Source organism: Oreochromis aureus, linkage group 4, assembly GCF_013358895.1.
Source record: "Oreochromis aureus strain Israel breed Guangdong linkage group 4, ZZ_aureus, whole genome shotgun sequence".
Taxonomy (NCBI): domain Eukaryota; kingdom Metazoa; phylum Chordata; class Actinopteri; order Cichliformes; family Cichlidae; genus Oreochromis; species Oreochromis aureus.
The window spans coordinates 12,792,649-12,806,142 of record NC_052945.1 but is presented as its reverse complement, the minus strand read 5'-3'; the positions used below and the strand labels follow the sequence as shown (position 1 = coordinate 12,806,142).

At 42.5% G+C, this 13,494-nt stretch overlaps 1 protein-coding gene across 1 annotated transcript in view; it reads right to left on the bottom strand.

Moving 5' to 3' along the window:
* Window positions 1–13,494, bottom strand: part of adgrl1a (adhesion G protein-coupled receptor L1a) — a 90,493-nt gene that overhangs the window by 52,152 nt on the left and 24,847 nt on the right. Inside the window, exon 2 of the mRNA XM_039611404.1 lies at window positions 1,733–1,911. Coding sequence (XP_039467338.1) covers window positions 1,733–1,802 — 70 coding nt within the window. The 5' untranslated portion in view covers window positions 1,803–1,911. The remainder of the gene's footprint in view (window positions 1–1,732; window positions 1,912–13,494) is intronic.

The window sequence follows — 13,494 nt, the reverse complement described above, 5'->3', positions numbered from 1 at the left end:
TATGACTTTATTTGCTTGTGTTAGTATGAGTTTGTATTCACAGATGAAAATATTGTTTTTTGTCTCATGCAGCCATTGGATCTCAAAGACAAATGAAAAACTGCACAGTGATTTAAGGGGATAAATATTCACTATGTGAAGCGTACGTGTACAAAGCTCATGCTGGTTAAGAACATTTGCACTAAAGAGCTACTTCCAGAGGAGAATAAATGGGTGTGTGTTAAGGGTAAATATTAGAATGTGCAGCCAGGAGCAGAGTGAGGTTAAAGCATCGCAGATTAGTCGGGACACGGAGGAGGAGCAGGGAGTACACATTAGACTGTGAAGCCATGTGTGATGATCATGCAGGTTTCCAAATGAGCTTTGATTAGTCTAAGAGGGATTTCAGCAGATCTCATCACATCAAAACCCTGCGCTCTTCCTTTAAATTCTACTTCCCTTGTTCTCCTTTCTTTTTCTCTCCTGCTCCTCTGGTCACACTATAAAAGAGGCAATGAATTTCAGCCAAAATTTGACTGCCAAAATTATGTGCACCAAAACAGTGTGGGTGAACATGAGCCAATGTAAATGTGCGATGTGCCTGATTCTAATAGAAAAAAAAAATCTTCTTAATTTCATCCAACCAAATGTTCTGCCTGTGCGCTGATAGTGATTGTGACTGATTATTGCTGTATTATTACTATTCCCAAAGTGCCAGGTCACACAGATAGGTGGAGGCTTATTTTCATACAAATATATACACCCACAAGTAAAACACAAAGCAACATGATGCCAGTGGCCTAATGGAACACAACATGGGCCACACAGATCTGATGCAGCCAAAGCAGAAACAAAATATTCTCAAATTAGAGCCACACCTGTCTAATCAGAGCTTTCACTGGGGGAATGTTAAAACCAATATTGATACCAGCACTAATATGAAAACACACCTTACTGTTCCCCACCTTCTTCATCACTTGCTCCTCCCTGCGGTAACCATGTGTCCTTAAGCTCCTCCTCTTCATTCTGGCTGTCCATCACCCAGCGGCTCATTGGCACAGAGTTGACGGAGAACATACAGCAGATGGTGTGCTGCTGTCTGTGTGGCAGGCCACTAGCAGGACACCCAGCAGCCCCTCCTTTCCCTCCTCGGCCCGCTGCCTACCCCTGCAATTCCCGTTCCTTCCCTCATACACATCTTCCAACAAATACACAACACCCTCCAGCATCACTTCATCCCATCCAGGTCACCTGCTGCCAGGCTTACAACAGCTAGCGCACATGCGACACAAAACGAAACATCTTATGGTACATGGCACATTGAAGGAGGTCACACATATGGCACCATTACATGCACGGATTCCCCCTTATTCTCTTGCCACGCTCCAACTAACATCAAGATGACAAGAAATTTTATTGACATTCTCACATCCACCTTGCTCAGACACTCTCTCTCTCTGTCTCCTGTAGAGAGAGTTCAGTTAATGAAGTGCAGCTTTTCTAGCCTGGTCAGCAAGTCAATACACTTACAACCTTCATCACATGTATAAATATTGCATCCTCATTTGCAGTAACCTCAGGCCAGGCCGGCTACAAGTAACGGTGAAACCAACAGGAGCTTACGGTGTGTAAAACAGTCTGAGCTGGCTCGTTGAGTTAAAGCAGAATCTTAACGCATAAATTCTGAATCCAGATGCACACATGGGTACTTGTCATGATATAGACAACACTAGAGAATTGTAATATTACATACCCTGTGAGGATGGAGCAATGTTGCTGGAAGCCACAGCACAAGTGAAGACGATCCAGACTGCAAGAGCCATGCTTGAGGCCGAGAAGTGTAAGGAACTGGTCTAGGTGGTCAGAGGTGGTCAGCAGGCACAGGTGAGTTGGGGGGCACTTCCTCAGCTTACACCCACCTTGAGGGTGAACCTGAAGGCAAAGCGGAAAGAAAAAACATGGAATTAGGAGCCTCTTAAAATTCTGCATGTGCATACATCAACAAAAAGGAAATTATTTTTTCTTCTCTGTACAGCATTTAAATAAGAGGAGAGAGAAGAGGAGAGGAGAGGAGAGGAGAGGAGAGGAGAGGAGAGGAGAGGAGAGGAGAGGAGAGGAGAGGAGAGGAGAGGAGAGGAGAGGAGAGGAGAGAGGCTCCCCCTGTGGTGGTCAGGTAGAATGATCAGTTGGGAAATCGGAGGCCATTTTGTGCAAGATGGCTTGGCAACAGCTGTTGCCACTACCAGCTCATCACTCTCAAGTGTTTGGACGCTTGATTGAATCAGACTTGCTACATATGTTTTGGGGCTGTTAACAGAGTTATTTTCACGTGAAAAATGCATGTCTTCTCTATGTGTGCGTGTGTTTGTGTTTGCAGGCGCGCATACAAATCGAGACAGTGAAAAGTGGTGACTCAGTCAGCAGTGCTGCGGGGCTCACACATCTCATTTGCCTAATGAAATAAATCACAATCTGGAACTTGAGCTCTGATTTTTTGACAGTGGAGCCTGCTCTGCCCCTTCAGGGGCTAGAAGGCAGAGAACAGTAAAGATGGTATCGTTATAGCTAACACTGCTCCTGCTGAGTTTGCTGATGGAGCAGACAGATTGGTCTACATCTCTTTGTGTTGTATGAGTGTTTGTTTGTTTTAGTGGGGAGCCGGTTGCTTTGTCTTATTTCATTTACTGCATGATACACACACATGCTCTCTCACACACACGCTGGGATACTGTATGGAGCTTTTATTGACTCCATTCATTTTGTGAGCATGCGTTCTATACCAGTTTCAACTAACCTACACAGTCAGCACTTCAGTCTAACTACCAATCAGCCACATAACATAACGCATGCCGAATATTATTAAAGTCCACTTAAGAACACCACCAAAATACACACTTGTGACTTATCAGAGTGTGGATACAAGACCTTTGGATATGTCTGCAGTATGTGGCATTGGGGCTCCAGTAGAGATGGGGAAATCATGGACGGCCTTGCTCCACGGTATGGTCTCTTGAGTCTGGGTTTGGGATCAGTGCTTTGGCTTTTCTGGTTGTATTTCTTGGGTTTTCTCAAGCACTTTTTTTGCAGTATGAGAGGGTACATTTTCCAACACCATGAGCTGGATGCTTTGCTCCAAAAGTTTTTAGCTTTCTGGGATGTGTCAAGGTAACATTCAGATGTAGAGCATCAACTTTTCCATTCACTTTGGCCTTCAACAGTTTTAATGTTGTGGTCGATGGTCTATTGTGACAGTTTTAGCTCCACATATTTGTGTGAGATAAAAAACCCAATCCTAATCTGGAGCCAAACTTTCCAAATGCAAGCAAATATATCTCGCTTAATCACACACAAAAGATCCAACATAAAAACGTATGATTGCGATAAATCTTTAAGATGACAGATTTAGTGCATATTGCAGACTATGTGACATCCTCAAATAGTTCAGAGAAATTTTTATCATACTATGCGTATATCTGTACAAAAATAAATATAATCCTAATCTTGATTATAAACCTGAACTCAGAATACAAAACAGACAGTTGGGATTATAAAAGTCCCTGCATTTTTCATTTATCAAAGCTTTTCATCCTGCTAAATATGTCAACACACACAACATCACGCAGGCATGGCAGTGCTTTTCATCTGGTGGCAAAGACGGCAGGGCGTGAGCGGCTTCGCCCCTCTCTTTATCATCGCTGATTTGGTTTTTCCTTCGACCTCTCCAGCCCCTCCTCTTCGTGACCTTCTCTGATATTTAACCTCTTCCCCAGTGGCGATGCAGGCCCACAACCTGCCCGGGTGTCGCCGCATGGATTAGTATGTTGGATATCGCAGAGTACAAGCAAGACAGAGAGAGAGAGATGCAGAGAGCAAATAGCAAAGAGGGAGAGAGAATAAAAGCAGAACAGAGTGGCAAGCACATTCACAGCAGCTGTTCTTTGCACCAGCGTTTATTTCTATCATACACTGTATGCACAACACACACACAACCTCTGCACTAATGCAGCTTGTGCCTTAATTTGAGTGTTGTGTGACCACCCTCTATGATCAGCAGTTGAGAGAAAAGGACATGCTCAGAGGGAGGGCAGGAGGGACAAAGAAAAAGTAGAAGAGCAGTAAACAAACAGCAATAGACATGCAATGTACTACTCAGCTCCACAGCTCTCACGGCATTTACTCTCAAGCTATCCCGCAGCCCCCACCTCATCCCCAATCTCGCTTTATTATTGATGGTCAAAAAGTGATTCCATTCAGTGCAATGACAGGCATTTGTTTTTCCTACCAACATTTGTGCTTCAGTGCAAGAAAAATCTGTCTTTTCTCCTGTTTCTTTTGATTGTGCTTCTTTCTGTGCTTTTCAACAATAGCTCTCCTGTGGTCTCTGAAGAGGGCCGGGTAAAGAGAGCAAGGAGGGAGGCGAGGCTGGTGATTGAGGGAGAGAAGGAGAGAGAGAGAGCTGGGTGGATAAATTGGTTTTATTTTGTGACAAAAAAGAAAGCTGGCATTATGAAATGTTCATTTTCAGTGTGATGGGGAGGGAGAACAGAAGGAATAAAGGAAGAATGCAAGGCCAAAGTGAATGAAATGAGACAAAAAGAGATGACAAAACAAAGGAATGAGGTGATCAAGAAATGAAAAGAGAGGAAGTATCACACAGGCTGAGTAACTAACAAATAAAGAACAAAAAGAGAAAGGGAAGTGAAGGATGACTTTTTGTACAGGGAGAATAAATTCTAGAGAATGGGAGGGGTAACAGCTGAAAATAGCCAAGTGAGAACAGCAAAAGGAATAGTAAAAATGGACGAGTAAAGGCAAAAGGGAAAGTATTTCTTCTGCTTGTGTCTATGAGTCAGCGTGCCTCTGGGTGGAAGAAGGTTAGGACTCTTTGGAGGGTGTGAGATGGGTGTCTTCTCTCTTCGTGCTCTCCCTACTTGGAGGATGTTACATGCCTGAGGCCAAAGCCTGCCCTTTTGCACTGATCACATCCACCATTATTATCATCACTGTTTCTCTTCTAATAGAGCAGAACATCATATCCCTGTGAGACTGGAACCCACAAAAAGCGAGAGTGGACGGCAATTTCAGAGCACTGGTGTAAAGGTGAGGAGGATGACGAATAAAGCAAAGCCGGGCAAATGGCGATCGCTTGTGTTAACACAAAGACAAACGTGGCTGTCTAAATGGAAACGTAGCAGATTTACGTTTAAGTACACAGATCTGCTATCTTGTTTCACATGCTACACTCTGTTTCTTTAGCTATTAATTTACAGGCCGCCTTGATCCAAAGCAAATAACCTCATTATCCACTTCTATTGGATCATTACGATAATCACCATGATCATTAGAATCTGTTTGCTTTAGCAGACATGCTCATCAAGAACAGGGTGACACAAGTCCTTTCAGTGCAGAGTGGGGGAAATGTTAAAAGCTGTGTGTGTCTGTCACATGAACCATTCACGTTAACCCCATCACTCAAATCATTTCTGTGTAAAAGAAAGAGGCATTTAGTAACATTACCTGACCAGAATCAAGAGACAGAAGAACAAAGAGTTTACGTAGACATATTTTGCTGCATAATTAGAAAAGCTGGTGCAACTCTCAGAGCTGCTACAGCTTCAGGCTTTCTCTCTCCTGTTTTCTCCCACAAAAGGGAAGTTGATATCAAGGTGGAGGAGACAAGTATGATAAGTGTGAGTGAATACACTTTACGTGTGTGTGTGTGTGTGACTGGCCAACGCCTCGGCAGAAAGTTTTCCAACTTGATTGAACAAACGCTGCAGCTCTTAAAGCAAATTTTCTGTGAGGTTTCCAAAAATAGCTTGTACCCATAAAGTGTTCTGGGACCTCCTAACATCTTAATTAGCATTTCAGTGCATTGGAAAATGAGGTATGCTGAGAGAACAAGCCAAAATCATGCAGGGCAATGGGGGGCGACGCGGGGATCATGAAAACACAAACACAAATTTATTCAGCTGGGAAAACACTCGTGATTGATTTAAAGATTTGACAGTCATAAATTATGACGGTCAGTTTCTTCATGCAAAGAGAAGTCTTTCCATCTGATGATGAAGCACCAGCGTTTCCCGTGCTATTAGGATTGATGTTTATGCCTCAGATGCTTCAACAACAAATAGTTGGTTCAGTAGCAAAGCTCCCGCTATGAAGGAAATGATTGCCTCCTAGCAACCGACACAGCCGAGCGTGCGAAACTGAATGGCAATCACTCACTTACAAATCAGAAAGTGATGCAAACTGCTGCATTAAATATTTGTAATCAAGTAAAAATTCAGTTCAAAAAGACATGCGCTTAAATTGGAATAAATTGAAAACAAATACATGTTGTATTTACTCTGCGCTGCTTGGGTTTGGCATCAGTCATGTCCAAGGCAGGCACTTCATTTCAGAGGAAAGTATTATTAGCGGAGGTTATCTATGCCGTATTGTGTATAGTATGATGAGATAGCAAAGAATGACAAAAACCTGTGCTTTGCCTGGGGGCCTCTAAGTAATTCTCCCTCTGACTCATTGGTGCCGAAGCTTTGTCACACTCGATACTCCTTTGTACTCTCTTGAGTTAGGCAAGAGGGAGCCATACAAGGAAGTGTAACAATAAATTAGGATGAGATAGAATTCATTAATTACTTCTTCACCTCCATAAAACTAATCACTCGCCAAAGTGAATATAATTATCCTACTTTTCCTTTCGAAATGTACCAGACATACCATGAAATATCATTACCACCACCATCTGCAATCAAGCTTTGCTGAGTGGGAGTCTGTACTTCTACTGACAAATCTGTCTTCCAAGATGCTGAGGTATGACAGTCAAATTTAATGATTAAACGATTATCCAAATTAGCCAAATTGGTAAATTGGACTTAACAGTTACATCTGCATGTCAAAATTAATCATTAATAGAGAACATGCAATCATATAAATCTGGTACTGAGAAAGGATTTCTCTTAATCTCAGTGCTATTTGAATTGAATGGATTGAATTTTGCTATACTGAGAAAGAGTGGATCGAAAGAAAAGGAAATCCTGGCCTTTTCATTTCATTTCATAAGAATTGTGGCATTTTCCACAAAGTACAATATGAGCTCTGTACACTTAACATCTGATAGCACCTTGAATAAACCGCTGCCCTCCCAACCTCTTCATTGTTATCCTCCAGTTGGGCCTATCGTTAATCTCCCTAATCCTTTTTGGTGAAGCTAGCATGCTAGCAACGACAACATAATAGCATTAGATATTATTCCTACACAACAACCTGATTTTATTACATTTGCATTGATGCTGAGCAGCCCACTTGCTTGACCATAGTGAGAACTGATAGCCTCCTGTAACGTTAACACAAGAGCAGTAATTTAGGATGGATAATATTGTTAAGCTAGCAGCAGCTACACAAGCACATTCAGGTCAGATCATCCCAACACCTCCATTTACTGGGGTAGGTCAGTTAAGGGCGAAGCTCTGGTGTGGTAGTATCTTGCTGGCTGCAGCAGCAGGGCTGTTTATATAATGACACCATTGTGCCGTCTGTGTGCAGATGGAACATCAGAGCTCTTGTAATGGCCTGTGTATTAGGGCCAATGTGTTTGATTACTGACTCAGGGAGAGCAGGGATAGGCTGTGTAGTCAACAGGGAATAAGACTCTCTCCAAAAGAGCAACCCAGTGAAGAAAGACCTATTTGAAGAAACAGAAGGAAAGAGGGAAGAGACAAAAAACAGGGGGAGACTTTAATGGAAGTGTGCTTTAAGGGAATGCAAATGAGACAAGGGAATCTGCAGAGCTGCAGAACACAGTGGAGAGATATCAAACATGGCTAGTGTGGCTGCCAAAGAGGTAAAGGCAAAGGGAATGGGGAGTGAGGAAAAAAAAAGAGCCATTCTCACTTTATTCAACAGACACTCCTCTACATTTTTTCCTGCTTCAGTATCAGCCCTTGGATGTAACTCTCCACAAACCCCAACCCACACACCTCCTCATCTCTAGAGTATATGCTTTGACTATTAATATTATTTCTGCAACAGTAGTAGTTGTTTAAAAAGGCACAGCACCTATAAAGCAGTCAGTAAGAGCCCAATATTCCTGAGGGACAGCTGTACATGCTAACCAGAGTACGTGAATACCTGAAGGGGGTCGACTGTGTGTGATACAGTGCAGCATCTGTGAATGAGTGATAGAGATAGGCCGCTGCTAGCCACCGAGTCAGTCTGTTCGTCAACAGTGACACCGCGCTGAAGAGAAAGCATGCTCCCAGCCTGGTCTTCAGTGTCTCCAGTGTGGCCTGTGATTTATTGTGGCTGTGGAGAGCTTGTCACTGTTCATTATTACTGATGCAACAGGAGGCAATGCCACTACCCATCAATGCTTGCCCTGTGATGCCTGCCACGGCTGCCAGAGGAAGTGACCTTAGCACCCACCTGTCTTCTCACACAAATACTGGTTGCAGCCAAAGTCTAATGAGCTCTAATATCTTACAGGGATTAAACCCTTGACCCAGTTTGGCATCCATCCCTTAACCAATGTTAACCATTTCAAAAATATTTATTCAGCTTAATTCAGTCAATTTCGCACCAAACAAATGGCAAAGCTTTATTTTATACAACACATAACTTTATCTTGTTTCTAATGGGAGTTTTTTCCCCATTCTTCCTAACCTCCCAGTCAGATTAGATATACTCGCTATCAGTCAACCTGCGCTGTCAACTTTGTCAGCGTGAGTTGCACTGCAAATCAATGAAATGAAATGAATAATTCACTATGACCATTAAGTCTAAACAAAAAGAGTGATAACTGCCGGCTCCGACATTAATCTTATGAGCCACCAACAATGGATTATGATATAACATGATAATGTTATGAAATTGTACTCTCTAGTGACGCTCCATCCCACCCTTTTCACCGAGCTGTTCCCAGATGTCACTTGGCTGTGACTGGCAGGCTGCCACCCCAAGTGCCTGTGCACCGCCAGGCCCAGCTAGATCCATCTTCATTAAGGACAAAAGCGCTGTGAGTTGTGTGTGTTATTATCAGTGCCTATTAATCTGAAAGCTCCAACAAGGCAACCCCCGTCTCACTGTTGCACTACAGTTCACAACAGCAAAGCACATGGAATGAAGAGGCACACTATGGATGCAAACCAGACAAACACACTGAGAGTGTGAGTGTCATCGCTAGCCAGAGCTCGCTCTCTCTAAAATTAACAATGATAACAGACTTAAACAATTTGTAGATAATGTGTAGACAACACAAAGTGAGACAGGAAAAAATGAATTCATAGCTGTTTAGCTACCTTTGGGATTCACCCGAGGCAAACTGTAGACACCACCTCCCAAGTGCTGGTTTATGCTAAGATGCACACAGTCAGGACTCGGAGCACTTGCACACATGTTCGCACACATGCACACAATCACACATGTACACACACTGAAGAGCCCACCGGGGCACCACATGTGATGTTGACCCAGTTTAGATCTGTGGCACAAAGTAGAGCAGGGATTCAGAACAAAAAGAGACAGTGACATTTAAAAATAGGTTGACATTCTTTTCATCTCATTGCTGAGGCCCATACAATGGAAGTATCCATCTTTTGTGTCAGTGGCACTATCCACTAATTATTCCGTTACATCTTCAACCTGCCACTTTAGAGACCGACATTCTTTACACAGGCATCAGTTTGGTTTGAATGAAGCTAGTTAGTCAGAAAGGCCTACTAAAATCTATGAATGCACGCATTTTATTGGGAAAAGGGGCAATTATTTGTTACAGACTAACTATTTTACTCATTTCCAATGAAGTCTGCTGAGGAATGTGATCACAGGGTGAGTAGTGAAAAGTACCAACATTTTGTTTTTATAGATTTTTGTTTTCTACATTGTTGTACCGTGATTAGTTAACAAAGATTTGTATTCAACTTTCCAGTCATCTGACGAGACGTTGTACTTCTATTTCTAAATATCTTTGAAAAAGCCACCTTTTAATTCATTTTCCAGACTGATGGTTTGAGTTTCTAACACAATAGCTCAAGAGCGCTGTTTTTAGCAGCCCTAATGCCTAATTCGCAGTCTCATACATACACACACACACAAAGACACGCAGCACTTCAGTGTGTTTTTATAGCCTTTCGAATGAGAGGACATTAATTAAACTTCAGATGATTACATCTGGACATTTATCACCACACTGCTTTCTCTCCTCATGATAGCTGAGCAGTAGATTAACTAGTTTATGCCAATTTAAATCCAACCAAAATTGAACTTGAACTGTATTCCCTTGACCATCCATAGCTGTCTGGAGTTATCCAGAGAGATTATTTTGTTGTGGGTCACAGGACTATAGTGTGGGTGGATGTGTTATGCCGATGCAAACATATCTATCTTTTCCAAATGCATATGTCAGAGTGATTTGTATTGTGGAATGGGGTGAGTGCATGTTTATGTGTGTGTATGAGTGATGTATCTGATTTGATAGTACTGACCCCAATCTGCCTGCCAAGGTTATCCAGCTTAGGGATGTGCCGAGTGGGCATCAGGAGATTCTGACACAGCAGGCCTGACTGCCCCAATTTTAAAACATGGCTGTCAGTCACTTTCTTTCTTTTTTCCCCATCTCTGTGTACATCTCTGTCTACACACACACACACATATTTGAAGACATGGACACAGCACACCAGCGGTCTTCATAACCACTTAAGAATAACTGAGTAGCATTCACAGGCATGTGCACACACAAAAACACATGCATCCTATTCAACTAAATGTCAAGTGAATATGTACCTGTAAACTGAAATAACTGAACTGGTGACCATTTTTCTTTAGAAACACTGCTAAATACTAGTGCTGCAAACAGACAAGGGACACATTCATGTTTCTGACACATTTCCTTTCAATCAGACAAGTGCATGCATTCATGCTATGAGGTCCTTGAGGAGGAAAAAGTGGTGGTGGTCTGATTATTAGACAGGACCTCTGGGAGAAACAGCCCAAAGCTTGGGGGTTCAGTCAATCCGGGCATAACAGGTGCTACTTTACACTGTCTGCTTCTGTTAATTATCAACAAAGCATTCCTGGAAACATTTACCGGAATTCACACCAGGTGAACACCCATTAGTGCATGGAGAGTACCCAGAGGGTCTGTACAGACCACCTCTCCAACTACAAATCATGGAGTGAAACTAAGCAACTATACACACATGAACCCAGAACTTAAATGCTAGTGAAAGTACTGTTCATTATCTGCTCTGTGTAATGCCATTATTCTTATTCTCCAAATATCCGCTACACACTGCATTTGATCATCATTACTGTGCAATATTTAATACGTTTCAGTAACCTTTCCTAATCTTTATTTATTCTTGAATATGTATATAGCGCTGCAAAACTGTGCACCTTACCCCCCCCCCCCTATTCCCCCTCATTCCCCCTTTATTTTTTTACATGTCTGCACAGTTGCTTTTAATCTCATTGTACATGCTAATAATGACAATAAAAAGACATTCTATTCGATTCGATTCAAGAAACACAACTGCAAACACTGCTATGCTCTCATAGCACATGCAGTTGTAGATTTCTGAGTTACGGACACTTGGCCAATGGTTACACCTAAACACAAAAACATTCACACACAAGAAGTCAGCTCTGTCTCTCTCCTCAGTTTCTTTTTTTCTTTTCAAATACTCATTTTTCCCTTCATCCCTTCCTGTCCCCGGAGGCCCAAGTACATCAGTTCATCGACACATTTCATTCTGGTCGGTGGTCTCTATGGAGCCTCCTGTTTGATGCAACCTTTCTGCCCTTTCGTTCTGGGAGTCTCAGGCGTCTGGTCACTCTGAATCATTCCCTCCGTCTGCTTTTGTTTGGGAAAAAAAGGTTCGGCAGAGAAAGGGAACCAAGCGCATAAAGGGAGATGAATCAACAGACATCTCATGGCGCCTGCTGCCGCTATCCAAGTGAAGTATAGTACTGTTTGTACTCATCCACCTTATCACCCCTCCCCTTCCACCCATCTCCCTTCAACCTTACATTTCTCCCCCTCCACACACCCTAATGCCCCTGTTTTGTGCTTGCATGCTCCTGAATCTCATCCTATTTTCACATCTCATCATCATATCCCAGTTTGCTTCATTCCCATAAATAATGAAAGGGATTCTGACTGGGTGAAAATAAATAACTCTGAGCCAATCAAGTGGGGGCTTGCAGACATTCCACCAGATGCTTTCCCCAATGCGAGACAGAGCTTTGGTGGCTCATATAAGAAATGTGTGTAGGCTATGAGGCCATTGAAAGAAAAAGTAAATTATTCAGGTGGCATTCTATTTTGCAGCAAAGTCCCCTAAACTAGTCTACTTCTGCTTAGGAAACTAGAGCATAGAAAACAACAAGAAACCAACAAAAACGAAAAAAAACAAAAAAAACAAAACAATTTTTTTTCACAAAGTGAAAAATTTAAAATGCAAATGGGCATTCACTGACAGCAGCACTCAGTCATAAACTGAAACACCCTTAAAGATAACTAAACACATGCAAATGAGCTGATTAGCTAAATATGCAAATTAATTCATTATTTGTAGAAGGCATTTATATGTTAATTGACACATGGCTCACTGAGGATTAATTATTTATATACAGTATACATTATGCATAGAATAATTTACTAAAATGCATGTAGATAAAAAGATAACAATTATGTGTCTTTATTCTCTTCTTTCTGTCCCACTGATCTGACATATGGCACTGACCGAAAGTACAAATTGAGAAAAATCTCACTCTCATGTTCATGAAGCTGAACAGAGCTCCTACGAATACTTCAAAGCAGAACGCTTGCTTTGCATTCAGAGAGGATGGGCGTGGAAGGAGTGCTGCTAGCTGCGAAGCTCTGTAGGTTTCTCTATTCTCCTTCTCTCTCCCCTTCTCTTCTTCTCTTTTTTTATTGTATCTAATCCCCACTTTCTCTTGGCCCCTTTGACCTGTGCAGGTCTCACGTTTCTGGCTCTCCCAGCAAGCAGCCAATCGATAGATGGATCTGACTTTACCCTGACTCAATAACCTTTCATGCACATCCTCTTCCTCTAAGGAGTGGATGCGCATGTGTGTGTTTGAGTGTGTGTGCCATTAGAGGAAGGCTCTGGGTCTGCATGTGCAAGTTTGTGCTTGCAAGGCATGGTTTTGGGCTTTTTTGGCAGAGTTGTTGATGTGTGTGTGCGTCTGTGTCTGCCAGCTTCAGTCTCTCACCCTAGGGCCTAGAAGTCACGGCAGTGTGAAAACAGATTGATTTCTCCCCTCCCACGCACAAACAATTAACTACACAGCGCTCAATTAGACACACGCTGGAGACGCCTCCAGACAAGCCTTTGCCTTGACCTGGGATCTGTTTCCTGCACGCCAACCTATAGTACTTCATTATGCCAACAAAGCATGAGAGGTGTGGAAGGTGATGGGAGCAACTGAGATGATAGTAGGAAGGCATTTATGTGCCTTGCTTGGACTAAATTAGCTCCTCCTGTTGTGCAT